This window comes from Podospora bellae-mahoneyi (assembly GCF_035222275.1).
Source record: "Podospora bellae-mahoneyi strain CBS 112042 chromosome 1 map unlocalized CBS112042p_1, whole genome shotgun sequence".
In the NCBI taxonomy this organism is placed as follows: Eukaryota; Fungi; Ascomycota; class Sordariomycetes; order Sordariales; family Podosporaceae; genus Podospora; species Podospora bellae-mahoneyi.
This window is the reverse complement of record NW_026946359.1, coordinates 2,264,162-2,281,817: the sequence shown is the minus strand read 5'-3', so window position 1 is coordinate 2,281,817 and position 17,656 is coordinate 2,264,162. Positions and strand designations below refer to the sequence as shown.

At 52.2% G+C, this 17,656-nt stretch overlaps 6 protein-coding genes across 6 annotated transcripts; 2 read left to right on the top strand and 4 right to left on the bottom strand.

The window, feature by feature from the left end:
- Nucleotides 1-340: 340 nt before the first annotated feature.
- On the bottom strand, nucleotides 341-2,127 carry QC761_107120 (uncharacterized protein). The gene is made up of 2 exons (XM_062873985.1): nucleotides 847-2,127; nucleotides 341-789 (listed from the first exon to the last, which is right to left on the bottom strand). The coding sequence occupies exons 1-2, from the start codon at nucleotides 1,024-1,026 to the stop codon at nucleotides 433-435; spliced, it is 537 nt and encodes a 178-aa protein (XP_062737080.1). The 5' UTR covers nucleotides 1,027-2,127; the 3' UTR covers nucleotides 341-432.
- Nucleotides 2,128-2,287: 160 nt separating this feature from the next.
- Nucleotides 2,288-5,121, bottom strand: QC761_106962 (uncharacterized protein; the record flags this gene model as incomplete). The annotated part of the gene is made up of 3 exons (XM_062873968.1): nucleotides 2,288-3,684; nucleotides 3,736-4,810; nucleotides 4,864-5,121. The coding sequence occupies 3 exons, from the start codon at nucleotides 5,119-5,121 to the stop codon at nucleotides 3,353-3,355; spliced, it is 1,665 nt and encodes a 554-aa protein (XP_062737078.1). The 3' UTR covers nucleotides 2,288-3,352.
- On the top strand, nucleotides 2,312-3,274 carry QC761_107110 (uncharacterized protein; the record flags this gene model as incomplete). Its single annotated transcript, XM_062873984.1, has 1 exon — nucleotides 2,312-3,274. The coding sequence occupies one exon, from the start codon at nucleotides 2,312-2,314 to the stop codon at nucleotides 3,272-3,274; it is 963 nt and encodes a 320-aa protein (XP_062737079.1).
- Nucleotides 5,122-6,019: 898 nt separating the features above from the next.
- On the bottom strand, nucleotides 6,020-7,779 carry CCP1 (heme peroxidase; the record flags this gene model as incomplete). The annotated part of the gene is made up of 3 exons (XM_062873967.1): nucleotides 7,317-7,779; nucleotides 6,665-7,145; nucleotides 6,020-6,606 (listed from the first exon to the last, which is right to left on the bottom strand). Exons 2-3 carry the CDS (start codon nucleotides 7,143-7,145, stop codon nucleotides 6,020-6,022), a joined length of 1,068 nt encoding a protein of 355 aa, XP_062737077.1. The 5' UTR covers nucleotides 7,317-7,779.
- A 452-nt stretch (nucleotides 7,780-8,231) lies between these two features.
- On the bottom strand, nucleotides 8,232-11,067 carry QC761_106950 (uncharacterized protein). Its single transcript, XM_062873966.1, has 4 exons — nucleotides 10,759-11,067; nucleotides 10,377-10,696; nucleotides 8,766-9,968; nucleotides 8,232-8,711 (listed from the first exon to the last, which is right to left on the bottom strand). The coding sequence occupies exons 1-4, from the start codon at nucleotides 10,828-10,830 to the stop codon at nucleotides 8,543-8,545; spliced, it is 1,764 nt and encodes a 587-aa protein (XP_062737076.1). The 5' UTR covers nucleotides 10,831-11,067; the 3' UTR covers nucleotides 8,232-8,542.
- Nucleotides 11,068-11,259: 192 nt separating this feature from the next.
- Nucleotides 11,260-17,030, top strand: syj1 (Inositol-1,4,5-trisphosphate 5-phosphatase 1). The gene is made up of 4 exons (XM_062873965.1): nucleotides 11,260-12,880; nucleotides 12,936-14,770; nucleotides 14,827-15,046; nucleotides 15,105-17,030. Exons 1-4 carry the CDS (start codon nucleotides 12,252-12,254, stop codon nucleotides 16,486-16,488), a joined length of 4,068 nt encoding a protein of 1,355 aa, XP_062737075.1. The 5' UTR covers nucleotides 11,260-12,251; the 3' UTR covers nucleotides 16,489-17,030.
- Nucleotides 17,031-17,656: the final 626 nt, after the last annotated feature.

Below are 17,656 nucleotides of genomic sequence, written 5' to 3'. Positions count from 1 at the left end.
TAATACGATGATTTCGCAGATGCTAGCGGTCTGGAATCGACAATAGAATTCCTTACCTTGCTCACCAATCAGCTGCTGCGAGTGAGAGCCTTGTGGTGTTTCTCGGCGGCTAACACAGCATGGACAGAGGTTTGGGGGATTTCGCATGCCTCGCAAAAAGGTATGTGGCTTGACCTTACCCGTCTAGTAACGTGCGCTCGTGAACATAACACTGCCAAGAGAAGAGGATGATGTAACATGGATGTATGGCCTTCTATCACTGCATCATTTAATTCATGGGTTGCGCCTCAGCACGTACCTACCTATCTTGGCTGACCTATAACCTTCAACAACAGAAGTAAGAAGGTGCAGCTGTCTGTGCCCAGATTTGACAGGGAGATAAAAAGAATATGTGCATCATTTCAAATTATATACAACCACTGGAACAACCCCTTAAGGCTGGCTAGTACCCTGAAAGTTAACAGTAGTGCTCAGCTGGCCAGCGTTCTTCTGATCAGTCTCAACATTCTTGTTCAACTTCTTGGTGACATCAGCAAGCTTCACAGCAGTGTCCTTGCCCTGAGCAGCCTCAATCTGAGCAATCATAACCTGGAGCTGCAGCTTCAGAACCTTGTTCTTGATCTTGCCGTTCTGGAGAGCCCTGCCGGTAGTGGTCTTCTCACCGCCCGCCGCCTCGATGGCCTCGTTGAAGCCACCGGCCTTGGTCTCGGCGTTTTCGGCCGTCTTGCGAGCAGCCTTGAGGATGGCGAGATCCTCGGCGTCGACGGAGCCGGGATTATTCAGATTGATCTAATGAATAGTTAGTATATGACGAGGAATTTGAGCACTAAACATAGGTAAACTTACGGGAAACTTGGCATTGACCTCGGCGAGGGCATTGCCAGCGACACCGCCGGAGACTTGGAACTGAGAGTAGTTCTGGACCTGAAGAATACCTCTCTTCTCGACGTTGCGGCTAGCGGTACCAGTGGGGAGAGCCAAAGAGGTGGCGAGGAGGGAGAAAAGGAAGGTGGCCTTGAAGAACATGTTGACGAATTCGGTAATTTTGAAGAGGGAGTGTTGGGAGAGTAGCTGGCTATAAATAAAATGGAATGAATGCGTAAAGTTGGTGTTAAGACAGCACAGCTGTGTAAGAAGTGAAAAAGGTAATGAACAGAGACGAGAAGAAAGTTGTTGTCGCTGCTGAAGGGAGAAAAAGAATATTGATCTTTGCTGGCTGACCACTTGGTCTTATATAGCGAACTACTTGAAGACTCAAAACCCCTTTCCAAGCCAGTGTGTCATTGAAAGTGGTGTAGAGTACCATACCTCATCATCCTAGTAACGAACGATTCCACTCAAATGGAAAACAGCCTCGTATCATCAAGGCAGGGGTCGAAGTTGGCGCCAGCTCAAAACATGGGGTTATTCCCATGTTAACGTGATCGGGTTTTCGGAGTCTATGAGAATCCCACAACGAACCACCAGAAGATCTCCATTGCCCAGTCGGGAAGTCATAGCCAAGCGTTGTTTTGAACAGTGTCGCATCTGATCTGCCTCAGCCCCTACCCCTTTCCCCAACGCCATCCCATGTGTCGGGACGACGCTAAGCTCAGTTGAAGGCATCACTGGATGGTGGTGATTGCACTGAGTCCAAGCCCAGTTTGTTCAATGTTGAACCTGTCACCAGTTGTAAAGATCTCCATGCTCGCCATGGTGAAGCATGTGAGGTTCTTTAGCATGAACCAACTCCGCCTGTTGCCAAACCTCTAACTGCAAGCCAAAATATCAATGGGAGAGACAGCGATCTGTTGCTCAACCGAGCGATCATCTCGCAAGAGAGTACCATTACCGTTGAAATCTCCGGCTATTGTTCCCATCCCGGCGGTTCTCGAAACATCAGACGAAGGTTGACACGAAGCTTGGGACTGGCGCTCGGTTGGGGATGCCTGTCGACTGCGACCTGGTGAAACCTGGTGTCGAAAGTCAAGATCCACCAGCCCTGTGTTTCAGAGCCTCTGACATTCGGCCTTGGTATTATGTAAACAATTCCACGTCTGAGTTCACAATGTTGACAAACATGACGCCGTGAATCTACAACAAACTAGGATTCATGAATCGTGAGAATGGGAGAAGGATGAAAGTGAGTGACGGGAAATAAAGAGCAAGAAAGATGTGATTCTCTTGACATTGAACATCACAACCGTGCCAAAATCAGGGTTAGGGTTATCTACTAATCCCCGCCAAGATAGACCCTGACGTCAATTAAACATTTTTTGAACCTCGCCGTCGTCCCTCACAGTAAACACCACCACCAACCACAACACCCACCATGGCGTCCCTCCGCCCCCCCATGCTCCGTCACCTCCTCTCCAGCGCGGCCCGAACCCTTCGCGCCTCCCACCAGCGCCGCTGGGCCCAAGTCCACGACATCCGCCTCCTAGCCACAACCCAACAACCCCTCAACACCCTCGAAAAATACCGCGAAAAGCTCGCCCGCAAGGCCCAAGAAGAAGGCCACGAGACAATCGACTCCCTCAAAGCCGCCTACGCCGAGAAGATCCAAAAACTCCGCAAAGAAGCCGACGTTGTCGTACCCCCAACGCCCCCACCATCACCACAATCCCCATCATCACAACCAAACTCACCTGCACAATCACCACCACCCCCACCACCGCGAACCCCCTCTAAAAAACTCGACTCCTCCGGCATAAAACCCCTCTCCTCCGTCCTCGACCTCCCCAAAGTCTCCTCCCTCCCAGTAAAAGAACTCACCGCCATCTGGCGCTTTCACCACGCCTCCAAACCAAACTCCCTCTGCGCGGTGATCCCTTCAGGGACTTACTCCCAGCTCGAAGCCACCGCGCGCCAAAACCCTCACTTTGTCCTCCCCGTACCGCACCCTGACCAAGGCGCAGAAATCCACTTTGTGCAATGGACTTGGGATCCCGCGACCAATTCTTCGACTGTGTTGTTCACCCAACTAGCTGAATACAAAGCCAGGGGGGAGTTTGCCTCGCCGCATACCACCGTGACGCACTATAAGGATTTGGCAAAGGATAAGGGGGTGGTGTTGATGCAGGGGACGGTCATGGAGGATAGGGGGGTTAAAGTGCAGGATGCGCAGTTTTTGGTGATGTGCTTGCAGAGGTTTTATGGGGGTTGGGATGGGGCGGGCGGCCAGGCGGGGATGGAGAGGGCGGAGGAGAGGAGGAGGTTGCTGGAGTGGTTTGGGAGGGGGGATGAGAGGTTTAGTGTGGAGAAGTTGTTGGAGGAGGCGGAGAGGATGGGCTAGGGAGACATGATGTGAGGAATGTAAATATGAGGGAACGATTTGTATAAATATTTGTGTATATTAGATTCTGTGAAGAGATCACAGCTTTGAGTCCGATCGTCGGGCATCCTTTTTGGCCTGATCTCTCATGATCCGCCTGAGGATCTTGCCACTGGGTGACTTGGGGATCTGGTCGACGAAATGGACGCCTCCTCGGAGCTTCTTGTGGGGAGCGACTTGTTTTGTTACATGGTCGACCAGTTCCTGACTCTTGGTTGGAATGCGACCAACCCCTTCCCTGACAACAACATATGCTCTCGGCACCTCTGTAGCTAGGCTCTTGTCTTCGAAACCAATGACGCAAGCATCCAGCACATCGGGATGAGTGAGTAGTATCCCTTCCAACTCTGCCGGCGGGACAGGATATCCATCTGTTCATCGTCAGCCTTGTCACCAATACAAAACCAGCATACTCAACTTACTATACTTGATCAACTCCTTCACCCTCTCCACCACCCAAAAATTCCCCTCTCCATCCACCTTCACCACATCCCCCGTCTTAAACCACCCCTTCCCACCCCTATCATCCACACCAAAAACCCCCTCCTGTCCCTCCTTTTTCCAATACCCCCCAAATACATTCGGCCCCCTCAACCATAACTCCCCTTCCCCCCCCGTCTCAGCCACCTCCCTCCCATCCTCCCCAACTAACATCCCCTCCATATTCGGCATCAACCTCCCCACAGACCCCATCCTCCTCTCCCAATCCCCAATCTCCTGGCAACAAACCACCGCGTTCGTCTCACTCAACCCATACCCCTGCTTCACCGGCACCTTCACCCTCTCCCAAACCTTTCTGATCAGCTCCCTCCCCAACGGCGCAGCCCCCGAGTGCAAGACTCTCAAGCTGGAAAGATCATATTTCCCAACGTCGGGGTGCTGCGAAAAGGCGAGGATCACCGGTGGGGGGACATACATGAAGCTGACTTTATACCGCTCAATAGCCTTCAACACTTGGAGCATATCAAACCGGGGGAGGATCACCAGCCGCCAACCAGAGAGGATTGATAACAGCACGCAGCATGTCAAGCCGTAGATGTGGAAGAATGGCAAGATAGCCAGTTGAACAGATGTCTCCCAGGGGAACTGCCTGCCCTCGGTGGAGGAGGCTTGTAATAGATTGGAGAGGGTGTTGAAGTGGGTTATTGGGACGCCTTTGGGTAGACCAGTCGTGCCGGAGGAGTAGACCAGGAATGCGAGGTCTGTTTTTGGGGAGATAGGGACGAGGGGTTGGGGATTGGTACGGGATACAAACAGGGAGGTGTAGTGCTGGAATTGGGGGTGGGATCTCTCCGGTCCTAAAAGCAAGATCCGATCAAGGGGGAGGTTAGATTTGTTGACGGCTTCGATTGCAGTCGATAGACAGGAGGGGTGGGTGATGAGGGCTTTGGCGTTGGAGTCGGTGAGCTGGAAGGCGAGCTCGTGTGGGGTGTAGAGGGGGTTGGAGGGGGAGATGGTGGCGCCGGTGTAGAGAGCGCCGAGGGTTGTTATGGGGGTCTGTATACCTATTAGTATATAGGGGGTCATGGTATGGGATGGGATGGGCAGACGTCGATAGAATTGGGGGTATAGAACGCCAACACATCCCCCTTCTTCCACTGCCACTTCTCAACCAGCCCATTCCCAAACGCCAGTGCTGCATCCCGCAGAGCAGACCAGGTGTATGACTGCCCAGTTACAGGACATGTCAATATCTCCTTCGTAGGGGGAAACTCTCGTTTGTAAGGGGAATCATCGCTGAAAAGGAGGGCCCACAGATCAACATTCTCCGAGATATTGATAGAGGGGTAGGTTGACTTGAAGGGCATGGTGGGATATCAGAGCAGATGGGACTAACAACTCAACAAAGAAATGCGATGAGATAAGATGAAACGAGTTGATCAAGTGAAATAAACATCCAGATCAGTTCAGACAGGAGTGAGTATCGAAAGAGTCAAAAGATTGCAATCAGATGAACTACATTCCAGAAGATTATCGTGTAAACCGCCAGCGTGTAAGTGCCACCCCAACCAATCCCAACTCGGGTTAAGCTCATGGCTGGCGTCGGCTCTCCGCACCGGGCCCGGGCGGCTGGTTGACGTCTGCCGATCAACCCCAACCATTCCGTGAGGAGAAAGACGTCGTTTAGCATCGGCCCCTCGCGCACCAGTCCGTCCCGGCTTCTGCAAGAGGCGGCGGTGCAGTGCGGGGAGAGATGGGTCAGGGTACGATCCAAAGTGAACCATTCTCGTGAACCAGGACTGTAGCGTCGGGTAGAATTCCGGCCGTTGCAGACAGTAACCAACTGGGTTAGAGATGGACTGCATCGAAGTCAAGTTGGCGTGTAAGTGGCAGCTTCTGAGTGGTCGACCATCTGATGGTGAGCCGCGCCGCGGGACCCCTGTGACGTATGCAACCCCTTTCTTCTAAACTCAATTCAACTCAACCACACTGAGACACCCGCGTCTATCAAGAACCACAGTTAACAAGTTCTTTACTTGTACATGCTACAACATAAACAACGCTAGAATGACATAATACAGCGGAATTGCCTCCCGCGCTGGCCTGTGTCTATTACAGGTGAGTACCGGTTCCGTTTTGGTCCCTCTCTATCATCTCTCTATTGGCCTCCTGTTCTTTCCTTCTTATCAAACCTCCCATCATGGGCATGTGGTATCATACATCTCTCCCTTTTCCCCTCGTCGTGATTTGGTATCATAAAGAAATTTAGGCGTTGACGGGCTTGAAGGTCCAGGTCTCAGTGCCCTCCTTGAAGGGAACACCAAGCTCAAAAAGCTTCTTGACGACGGCGGAGAAGTCCTCGAAGAACTTGTCGTTGTCGGCGGCGTAAACCTTGACCCACTCCTTGAACTTCTTGTCCTGAATGATGGCCATGTCGGCAGGAAGCATCATGAGGGTCTGTGTCTTCTTGTCCTCATACTGCTTGGGGCCGTTCCACTTCTTCCACTGCCACTTCTCCTCAAGGAGAAGCTTGTAGTAGTCGTTGGTCAGGACGGTAGGGGAGAAGGTCCAGGGGCCCGAGTAGCCGGAGCGGTCGGTGTGGCAGCGGCCAAGAGCGTGGGCACCGCAGAGAGCAACGATCTCCTGGTCGTTGAAGCCCATGCGGTAAAAGATGTTTCGGAGGTGGTCCTGGGCCTGAGCGGCATCGGGAAGACGGCCATCAGGAGTGCAGGCAGCAACGTCACGGTCCTGGCGGCCGGCACGGTAGGGGATGGTGGGGCCCATCATCTCCTGGATGGCGCAAACACCAGCAAGAATCCAAAGATCGGAGTAGGTGATCCAGGGGAACTTGGCTGTCAAAGAGTGTTAGTTCGTTATTCTGCAAGTCTCTCTTCTGTTGTCTCAACTTACCCTTCACAGGCTCAAGGAAGTCACGGGCAGCCTTGAGACCAGCGTTTGCACCGTGGTCGCTCTCGGGAGAGAAGCGCATAGTGGCGCCGTTGCTGCCACCAGTGCCGGTCTCCTTGTCGTAGGTACCGCTGGCGTGCCAAGCGAGACGGACGAGAACGGGGCCGTAGCTGCCATCATCGTAGTCCTCCTTCTCCTCAAGACGGCTGGCAATCTCGTTGTACACCTTCTGGTAGTCCTCAAACTTGGGGACGAACAGCTTGGGGGCGACGTTGCTGTCGTTGTTGTAGAGGTAGAAAGCACCACCGCCGAGGAGACCGGCACCGGCAAGGCCGTAGAGGAGGCCGTTGCTGGAGCTGCCACCGGTGGGCTTGGCGGAGTAGAAGCGGGCGCTCTGACGGAAAGCGGCGCGGGGAGCGGCGTTGATAGCCGGGCGAGCAGAGGTGCGCAGAGCGCGGGCGAAGGTGCGAGTAGCAGAGGCCATCTGTGAAAGTCTCAGTTAGTACACCGTTCAGGACCAAATATCGCTATCAAGCGGTGTTGAAATAACGGTTGCTAGCCAGAACGTTGGATGTGGGGGTCGACGATGGACCGGATATCGCGGGGCAACAAGCTGAGATGACATTCTGGCCTAAAATATTGGGAAAGAGCATACCTTGAGTGATTCCAACAACGCTGGCTGACGGATAGGCAAAGGGAGAGAACAAGAAAAGAAGGAAGGAAGCAATTGACAAACGAAGGCGTGATGGGAGAGAGATATGCGTAAATAACCAGAAAGGAGAGGACAACCGGGACGCAGGCTCGGCTTTTACCAATGGATAGGGTAGAATCACATCGAAAATTATATAGCCCAGCCGTGAGTGGTTGACAGCCGTTCCCCAGTGGTCCCCAGAACCCACAGTGGGTCGATCAAAAAACAGTGAGACAAGCCAGGGTCCAAGGAGATAACGGCTTACTCCGATCTAGACGCCGATAGGGAAGGGATCCCGATGCCGCCGCCCTCCGTCCATGATGGAAAAAAGATATGGGGATGGGCCTGCAGTAGTCACGCTTCTCCCACCGCATCAGGGTTATCTGAGGGTAATGGTTTGTCATAGTTTCATGTCGAGGATAATTCCTGGCCTCGCCTGCGGAATCTTGGTTCCGCATCTCTGGGCATTATCTGATGTTTGCCTGCCTTACACAGTGTCTGTCACCACGAGTCGAGGCCAGACGTGTCATCATCTGAGCTGGCCCGACTGCGTACAAGACGCGAACGCACGTGTCAAGGCAAAGGCGTGGGTATCCCATCAAGCGCTCAAAACGTGGGAGGCAAATGATGTGTCAGCACCTCGGATCTCCGACCACGCCAAGTTTGAGCCTCGCAGCCGTGTAAGTGGCAACCGGGGACTGGAGGGCCTTACTAAGCGCCCTCAACGACGAAAATCTCGCGATGCTCCGGCAATCTTGACACCGACCCTTCCAACTACCGGGATATGTACGTGATGCCAAGCTTGAGAGAATTTCCATTTCTTCTCTCTGTGGAACTTGCTCACGAGTTCACTGGGATGTTGGGGCGCAGGTAGTCAAGGGCAGGCATATGAAGGCATGGTTGAAATATTGTTATTTATATAAACTACATACAAGTCCCCCCGTCAGGGCAACCTAAAGGCGAGACAACTGTGAGAGAAACTAGGACCCGAATTACCATACCTGCTTTTCCATAGAGACAACCTTTGGACTCTATCCGTCAAAATATTCGCAATAAATCATGAAATGACAGCCTGAGCACGCCAACCAAGGGCACATTTCGGCCGGCTGGATCATCCAAAAAAAACCGCCGCCCAAGAACTGCATAATGTGAATTATCTGAAATTACTCTTGCTGTCACGACGCCCTTCTTTAGTTGAAATCCGCCAGTCCTTGGGCATTCTCATCCGGATCCGCGTGTAGTTCATAGTAGTTGTAAAAGCGGCCCTCGGCCTTTAGACGACTTGTAGGGTCCAACTCGGGGACCACGCCATTTTCCTTGCCGTCCTTTGCCTTGGCAGCCAACGATACTGAGCGAGGCCTGTTGGACTTTGTTAGCAACTTGCTTTCATCCATGAGTGCCGCATTAACATACCCAAACATCTGTCGATCGACATCAAGGAAATCCTTCATGGCTTCCTTGCCTCCGCGATTTTGCAGGTAGTTCATGTAAATACGACCAAGCTCCTGTTTGATACCGAGGGAGAGACGGCTCTTGGTGCACATCTGGGTGAACACCCTCTTGACAAGCTCCAAGTGCTTGGTCTCCATCTCGCTGTTGGTGGGCTGCTGGAGCTCAAAGTCAAACCACTGTTGCCAGAAATGTCGACTGTCGGCATAGGCGTCAGCGTCCTTGGAAAAGGCAGCACGAGCTTCGTCAACGGATCCTTTAACCTTCCAAAGCAAAGTAGCCCACTCCGTGACACAGGCTGCCTTGGTGTAGATGCTCACGGTAGGCGAGGCGATTTGAGCCCTCAACACCTCTATCGCGGCGTCCAACCCAGCCTGGCGACGTTCCAGATTAGCCCACGAAACGATCGTCTCGACGCTGTCTGGCAGTATGTCCAGCACAGCTTCATGAATGGCCCGCGCTCTATCGACTCTGTCGTTCACTTCCTCGAAATACGCAAACTGCAGTCGGATACCAGGTCGGCTGATAGGTACGAAGAGCGTAGCGGCGCGAAGGTAGATGTTCCTAACCTCTTCTCCCTTGCCCTCCTGCCCAGCCATCCAGCGCGCATACCGGAACCACATCTCGTCATAAAGAGCGCAGGTAACCATACATCTCTCATACAGCACGACGATTCTGTTGTAATCTCCCTCGGCCTCTTCAAAATCGAGATACTTGCGCCAGTTGGCCAGCTGTGAGTGGTCGAGCTCCGTGACGTGAAAGTATGGCCGCTTGATTTCGGCTTCGTATGTCCACCGCTTTGTTGTCTCGGTTTGAGTGTTCTGGAAAGTCAAGTAGAAGAACTGGTCGATCTTGCCCCTGATATCCCGTTCGACCTCCAGCTCAGTCTTCTGCAAACCGAGGTGAACGGCTTCGCCCTCAACTTCTGCACGATAGCGGGCCAGCTCCTCTGCTGAAACTAGCTCCTCGAGAGGCTGGGTATGAGCAAGTTGGCGGAATCGCTCGTAGTAGCGGGCGTACTGGTGCATCGGGATGTGAATGACACGCTTGAGGATGTCAAAGATCTTGTCGTGCGCCTCTTGTCTGGTTTCATACTCCAGATACTTATCCCAAAAGGGGTGCGACAAAAAGTCTAAACCAATGTGTGTAGCCGCCCTCTCAAAAAGCCTAGCATATCAGTTAGAACAATGTAAACAGAATCGAGAAGGGATGGACAGGTTGGGAAGGATGGGCAAATACAGGAGGGGATCTGAAGTGTAGGCGGCGCATTTCCATCCAAATCAACCAAACTGCAACTCGGAGGTATGTGCGAACAGAAAACGGGTACAATGCCACAGCGAACGGAAAGCCATCTGCTGAGCACAGCAGATCCTGGTCAAGTAATGTGAGAGAACGATCTCAGCAGGGAGGAGGCTGCCTTGGTGTTTCTCACCATGTCGAGAGGGTTGAGGGCTCGAAGTATCTTTTGCTTGGTTCGGCAGGCGGGCCGCGAGCGGCATCGCATGACAGAATTGCTGCGTGTGAGGAAGGTCTTGGGATCTTGGGATAGGGAAGGAAATGTCCAAGTATACTTACTCTCTTACAAGGTGGGGGATGTGGGTCGTTTCCATCTTGAAAGAGCAATATTCGGTCCAGAGGTCAACCGAGTTGGTGATGCTGGCGCAACCTCTCTCGTAGACAATCTCGGCCGATTCGGGCCCAGCGATGTTGAACTCGAGGTCGGCGTACTTCTTCCAGTAGCCAAACAGGAGGGGGAATTTGAGAAGGAAGCGGTCGTAAGAGTTGCGAAGTGTAGCTAGTGCTTGGGGACTGGAATTCCGGTTGAGACCGCCGTCAAGGCTCTCACATGCGCGGATCAACTTCTCCCAGTTCTCAAAGTTGTCCGTGTCGGCTTCCTGCGTGCGCAATGAAGTTAGATGCATTGCCTTGAAAAGTAGGCGGGTTATTCATTACTTACGACGTCGGCAGTGAGGCGGGCAATCTCCGAATTCTCCTCATCGGTTCCGCCATAATTATTAAAGTCGCCCATCGCTGCGGATGTTGTGGTGTGCGAGGTGATGCAGTAGGGCTGGCGAGGCTTGGTGAATGGAGCAAGTATTTACACAGCTACTTGCTGAATCTCGGGTTGTTGGAAAAAAGAATAATCGTCTGCAATGATCGAAGGTACTGAACCGTTTGAACCGCGATGATAAAGGCTTCGTCGGATGGGTGAGCGGAAGAGACAGAGCTGGAATGAAGGGGCTGGAAGATGAAGCAGCAACACAGGCGCAAAAAAGCAGCCAGCACCCCAGAGGCAGATGCACACATTGGTCCACTTTTTTGGCGCGTTCCGGCTGGAAGGTGGGGCCGCTCTTCAATGGGTGGCGCATGGACCTCCTTAGGTAATCATAGTGTGCACATATAACACACTTTTTCGAGCCCGTCTCAATTTTCCTTCTCTCTTTTTTCATCAGGCTAGTGATGATGACAAAATCAAAATATGATAGGAAGAGGATGACCCCCCAATAGGAGGGTATGATCTCACCATTGATGCAATCTGAAGCCACCAGTCTACATGACAATAATTTCTTCTTCTCTTTCACCTTCGAGTTCTCGCTGTCGTCGAGATGCTTGTGGCCAGTGAGCTGCTGGTGTACCAGCAACCACTATGTCTCGGGCACTAAAAACAGACGGCGTGGAATTGAAGAGACTCGTTCAGTACTTTATGGTTTACCGTGGGACGTCCTCAAGTAGATAGTTTCGCTGCTAGATATAGTGGAATTTTGTCTCGGTCCATGTTGTGTGGATGTGCTGGAGAGAGGTCCAGGACTAAGCTCAAGACCAGCCGTATTTCTGAAACACACTGCTTCTCTTATGTCTGTCGTCTTAACAACCGATATTATCCCCCCATGTCCTCTGAACGGCTGTCGTCAGTCAACATGCTCAAAGCAGAAAGCTGCCTCTTCCCACCCACCACGGCGCTCTTGATTCACTCCGAATCATGCTGATTCCCATTGGTTGCCCCACTTCTTCCGTGCGGCTCTGTAACACAGGGCTGAGAAGTCCCAGCTGAAAATGCCCAGCAACGCATAGGCCATAGCGCTTAGACCTGCCCGGTACTGGGCGTCAGTTCAACACCATGGTCTGTAGCAGAGCAGAGTCGGGTCAAGTTCCACCTTTACACTACGCTACACCACATCCGCAACTTGTCAGGGGGGCTGAAAGTCGAAGCATTCGGCAACCTTCGATTATTCACTGCTTTTCGAATTTTTCTGCTAGCATCTTCAGGTGCCTCTCTCCCAAGCTTGCAAACCACGTAAGGGTATTTGTTGTAACTTGGTGAGCGGGGACGCCATGAGCTCCCCACCAGTTGCCATCTACCGTCATCTTCCCGCTGTCCCTTCCCGGGCCTAAGCCGGTTGCGCACGTCGAATCGAAGGCTCGATCTCAAAGATTCGACCCGAAAGAGAGATGGATTACAGCACTTCATCATCGGCCCTGTGGGCTGGCCAACCTCCCTCTCCTGAGAAGTCGAGCCAAATCCTCATCCGCGATTACCCCCACCGAGCCATTGCGATAGCCTCCAATACGCACGCCCTCATCCTACGACATAGCACAGCAGCAAACGACGGTGCCGATGGGTTCGGTCTAATTTCTGCTCGCACACGCACAAACACCTTCGACAGCCTCTCGACCAAATGTATGGTCGAATTCTCACCAAAGTCGCATAATTTGCTGGACGACTATCGACCTCTCACACCGAGACCAATATACGGAACTTTGGGGTTGATATCTATCGGGCGCGATGTATTCCTGTGTGTTATTACACAGGCATCGAGAGTCGCGACAATACGGCCCGGGGAAACTGTGGAGAGGATAGAGGCGGTTCAGTTCTTTTGCTTAAACTCGGCTGAATACGACGACATTGTTGCTCTCGATCCCTACAATGATGCTGATTCCGATGCAGCGTCTGTGTATGGTCAGGGCTTGGGAAGAAATCAAATCGCGGAGCACCCTTGCCAGGAGTTGCAAAAGCTACTCAGCAATGGTACATTCTACTACAGCACCGATTTTGATGTCACAAATCGGATGCAAGACAGGTTTGTTTCACGTTTGGTTGTGTGCACCTCCAAGACAATACTAACAGTATCACAGACCGGCAGATGCTGAAGCATTCAACATTGACAATTTTGACGAGTCGTTTTTGTGGAATTCGTTCATGATCCGCCCACTTGTCGAGTTCCGTTCCCGCTTGCAAGAGCAGGCAAAAGAGGACCTCGATGCCTCGAGGATCCTAACTTCGGCTATTCGAGGTTTCTGCAGAAGCTGGGCTATCCCACAAAGCTCTGCCCCCCTGAGAGCCGGAAAGACAGGGTTACCCTCGTATTTGACCGTCACCTCCCGTCTTTCTTGTAAGAGGGCCGGGACACGCTTCAACGCGCGTGGTATCGACGACGACGGCAACGTGGCCAATTTTGTCGAGACCGAGACGACATACTGGAGCCCACGAGGTGTTGTTTTCTCATACGTTCAGGTCCGCGGTTCTGTGCCCGTGTTTTGGGAACAGGCTGCTGTGCTCCTTCCAAACCAACAAAAGATCACCATCACTCGGTCCGCAGATGGAACTCAACCCGCTTTTGACAAGCATTTTGCTGATCTGGAGAAGGCGTATGGGGCCGTTCATGTTATCAACCTTCTGGCAACCAACAAGCCGGGCGAATTCGAACTCACAAACTTATATCGAGTTGGCATTCGTAACTGTCCTCTCAGCCGACCTGAAGGTGTGCAGTCGAAGGATCATGCGTTGCTGAGGGACACAGAGTATGATTTCCATGCTGAGACAAAGGGCCCCCAAGGTTATATGGCGGCTAACGAGATTCGTCGGTACATCGAAGGCTCAGCCGATGGGTTTGCCTATTACCTTGCCCAGGAATCAGACGAATCCGGAGAAAACAATGGCTCAAAAAAGGCCGAAAAGTCACGCCGTTATGTTGTGGTGCTGCAGCAAGAGGGTGTCTTCCGCACGAACTGTCTAGATTGCCTGGACAGGACCAACCTCATTCAAACTATCGTTTCCCAGATGGCGGTTGAATCTTTCCTTGGTCATAGAGGGGAATATGCAACATCAGACTTTTGGTCTAGGCATTCTAATCTCTGGGCAGACAACGGCGATTCTCTTTCGAAAATCTATGCGGGGACCGGAGCCCTCAAGTCGTCTTTTACTCGTCACGGCAAGATGTCTCTTGCGGGTGCCATCGCTGATGTTCGGAAGTCAGCAACCAGACTGTACCACAACAATTTCACTGATAAGGCGCGGCAAACCACGATCGATACACTTCTTGGTAGACTTGTCGGACAGGCGCCAGTTGTTTTATACGATCCCATTAGTGATTACGTGGCCAGCGAACTGCAGCGCCGGAGTGGCGAATTTTCTACAAACGAGACGATAAACATCTTGGTTGGGACCTTCAACCTGAACGGACGCACGGACGGTATCGATGAGGACTTGTCAGTGTGGCTTTGTCCCCCTGAGGCTCGGTCCAAACAGCCAGAAATCATTGCCATTGGCTTCCAGGAGATTGTTGAGCTCAACCCGCAGCAGATCATGAACAGCGACCCAACGAGAAAACAAATGTGGGAGCAGGCTATTAAGAGAACCTTGAACCACAATTACAGCCGAGAAGAGGACGAAAAGTATGTGTTACTGCGGAGCGGACAGCTTGTGGGGGCTGCGTTGTTCATCTTTGTGAAAGCCTCCGTGCTCCATCACATCAAGAACGTTGAAGGAAGCGTCAAGAAGACAGGAATGTCGGGCATGGCAGGCAACAAGGGAGCTGTTGCTATTCGGCTGGATTTCGCCAATACTCCAATCTGCTTCGTCACGGCTCACCTCGCAGCTGGGTTTGCCAACTACGATGAGCGGAATAGAGACTATGCTACCATTGACCAAGGTCTCCGGTTCCAGAGAAACAGGGGGATTGCGGATCACGGTCAGTTTGGCGACCCAACCTCTTCAAAAGGTAACATTGCTAACAACGAAACGTAGACTCTGTCATATGGTTTGGTGACTTCAACTACCGTATTGGCCTAGGCCTTGAACCGGCAAAGGAGTTGGTCAGGCAAAGGGATTTAGAGAGGTTGTTCGAAAACGACCAGCTAAATCTGCAAATGGTGGCCGGGCTCGCTTTCCAGTACTACTCCGAGGCACGAATCATGTTTATGCCAACGTACAAGTATGATGTTGGTACTGATGACTTTGACAGCTCGTAAGTTCCGACTGACACAGGCGATAGTTGTGAGGCCAGTTACTGATAACTCGAATAGGGAGAAAGCACGCATACCAGCATGGACAGACCGCATTTTGCGCAAGGGGACAAATCTCCGGCAGCTGGCCTACAACTCGGCTCCCCTGCGCTTCTCTGATCACCGGCCCGTGTATGCCATCTTCGAATGCAAGGTCGATATCGTCAATGAAAGGTTGCGAGAAAAGATTAGTCGCCAGATCTACGAGCGACGGAGAGCCGAAGTAGGCGGAGAAACAGCAAACCTTGCCACAGAGGAGTCGGATGAAGAAGACTTGATCGGGTATGAGGCTATCGAACCCGGGCTTCCGCCATCAAGTTCAGACCGCCAGAAATGGTGGCTTGAAAATGGAAAGATGGCACGCTCACACATCAGCCCACCCAAACCCGAAAGCCCAGCATATATCACGATTCTTAACCCGAAGCGTCCTACTAACCCGTATGCGCCAACGGATGAGCCGGATTGGGTTAATGTCCCAAGATCTGAATCTCGTTTATCATCCTTCTCAAGCATGTCAACTTCGCCATTTGAGCATGTTAATGTCTCTGCTCTTCTCTCGTCTTCGGCATCAAGTACGACACCAAGAAAGCTGCCCCCTCCTTTCGATCCATCCACTCTGCCCGCCAAAGTTGGAAGAAAGCCGATCAGTGAGGATTCGAGGCCCACCCAATCAGATGCGGCCCCTCCTCCACCTCCGCCTCGCAGGCAAACTGGTTTGAGTACTGGATCAACCGTCAATAACCCCACCGCCGCACTGCACCAAAAGCGTGTACCAGTGGGGAATGGACTGCCGGTTCTGCCTCTTACTTCGAAGCCGACGGAGCCGCAGCAACAACAGCAGACCACGCAGCAGTCTGCTCAACAAACTATTAAACACAAGCCAGCACCTCCTGTAGCGAAGAAACCAGCTCATCTTGTGGCCTCGTCGTCTCCCCCGAACGCAGATGACCATTCCAGCTCGATGTCGGATTTGAAAGCTTTGCAGGATAGCTTAGAGACTCCTCTGCCAGGCTTTCCTCCTCGGCGATCAACCTCGACGGTTTCCGGGTCTTTCTCGAACGGTCCCCCCTCTAGCAACGTGAGTTTGAGAGATGAGTTCCCACCGCCACCACAACTGCCCCGACGAGCAAACACTGGTGCCAGCATCGCCTCTTCAGGACGCTCAACACCCGCTGGAGGCATACCGCTCCCGGGTTTGGCAGGCCAGACAGGTGGGATTGAGCGGAGACCGCAGCTACCTATTCGCAAACCGCTTGCTACGGCAGCGCAACCACAGACTGTGAAGCAGACCCCCCCTCCGCCACCGGCGCCTAGGAAGTCGGCGATGACATCGACGGTCGACCTGTTAGGGGATGATACCGGTGTTGAAGTTGGCGGCTGGGAGGCTTTGAAGCCTTCAACTTGAACGAGCCCCTTGGCGTAATGGACTTGGTAGAAAGGGCCAAATGAATTTGAGTTTCATAGGCGTTCTGGAAAAGGTGGTTTGATGTCAAGGGTGGGAAGTGATATCATACAGGCTTTTGAAGTTGATACAGGTATACAGGAATTACAGAATACAGAGAGGATGGGGTTGTCATAATTTTGCTTCTACTGTTTTCATGCCGTTGGAGAGTTCTTCTGGAGGTGCCATTCTAATAGTTATGGCAGCTCGGGAGCAATGTTTGTTGTAGCACAGCTGAGGGAAGTTGGAGTATTTTATGGTTGTGGTAACCTTCGGTGTGCCTGAATGAAGGCGTAACTGAAACATAGTCGTCTGAGTGTGCTCAAAGAACACGAGCAGATGGCGTAAACGCTTATCTCTCAACAACTGCTGACTCCGGTGGTGTGAATCACCACCGGTCTGGCCAGCAGGGAAAATAAGTATCTTGAAGTAGTTTACAAAAGGATAGACTAGTAGACCAAAAAGTTTGTGTGGAGAAGGTCTCATTTTTGGGATTCAGGGCCAAGAGATTTGTGAAGATGGAAGGGGGGGGGGAGGGGGCATGTGGCTGCTTTCAACGCTCTTGGCGCGTCCCGAATCTGACATGGTTGTGATTGACTTGCAACATGTGGTTTTCTTGAACCAGATTTTTATTCCCCAGGAATGCGATAGGAAGATGCTTACGGATAGGTAGCCTGGCATCTCTTACCGTGAAGACATCATCAAGTAGAAGGTGGCATCTTCCCACTGGTTTTGTTGTGATATATCCTAAGGGCTTTCAACAGCTCTAAAGTGATGGGTTGGTCCAGAACATAGGGCAGTACGTCATTGTACATCCAATGTTGTGCATCTGCCGCAGCACCCTCTTCTCTTTTCGCGTTTGGGATTTCTCTATCTGTGCAGCCAGGTTCTCTCCGACTCCCCGACTGTAGTTACCTTCTCCTTTTCAGCGACACCCGCATCTGAGACTTTTTTGGGGGACAGGTTTGGGAAATATTGTTACGGTTTGGATAAATTAATTGAACTGGGCGCATCCTGCAGCGAGGGTTCACGCGACTGACCCGGTTTGACGGCAACGCCTCACCCACCAACTCCAAGGGGAAATCGCACATCCCGACGCTAGTCCCGTGCTGGTGTAGCCCTGAGAAAGGCT

Excerpts from the sequence above, each read along its gene's own strand:
- syj1 (XM_062873965.1), top strand. The coding sequence starts at position 12,252 with ATGGATTACAGCACTTCATCATCGGCCCTGTGGGCTGGCCAACCTCCC. Across the intron at positions 14,771-14,826 it reads CAGGGGGATTGCGGATCACG|ACTCTGTCATATGGTTTGGT; the intron begins GTCAGTTTGGCG and ends AACGAAACGTAG. Across the intron at positions 15,047-15,104 it reads ACTGATGACTTTGACAGCTC|GGAGAAAGCACGCATACCAG; the intron begins GTAAGTTCCGAC and ends TAACTCGAATAG.
- QC761_107120 (XM_062873985.1), bottom strand. The coding sequence starts at position 1,026 with ATGTTCTTCAAGGCCACCTTCCTTTTCTCCCTCCTCGCCACCTCTTTG. Across the intron at positions 790-846 it reads AGGTCAATGCCAAGTTTCCC|ATCAATCTGAATAATCCCGG; the intron begins GTAAGTTTACCT and ends ACTATTCATTAG.
- QC761_106950 (XM_062873966.1), bottom strand. The coding sequence starts at position 10,830 with ATGGGCGACTTTAATAATTATGGCGGAACCGATGAGGAGAATTCGGAG. Across the intron at positions 10,697-10,758 it reads CCCGCCTCACTGCCGACGTC|GAAGCCGACACGGACAACTT; the intron begins GTAAGTAATGAA and ends TTGCGCACGCAG. Across the intron at positions 8,712-8,765 it reads GTCGATCGACAGATGTTTGG|GCCTCGCTCAGTATCGTTGG; the intron begins GTATGTTAATGC and ends AAAGTCCAACAG.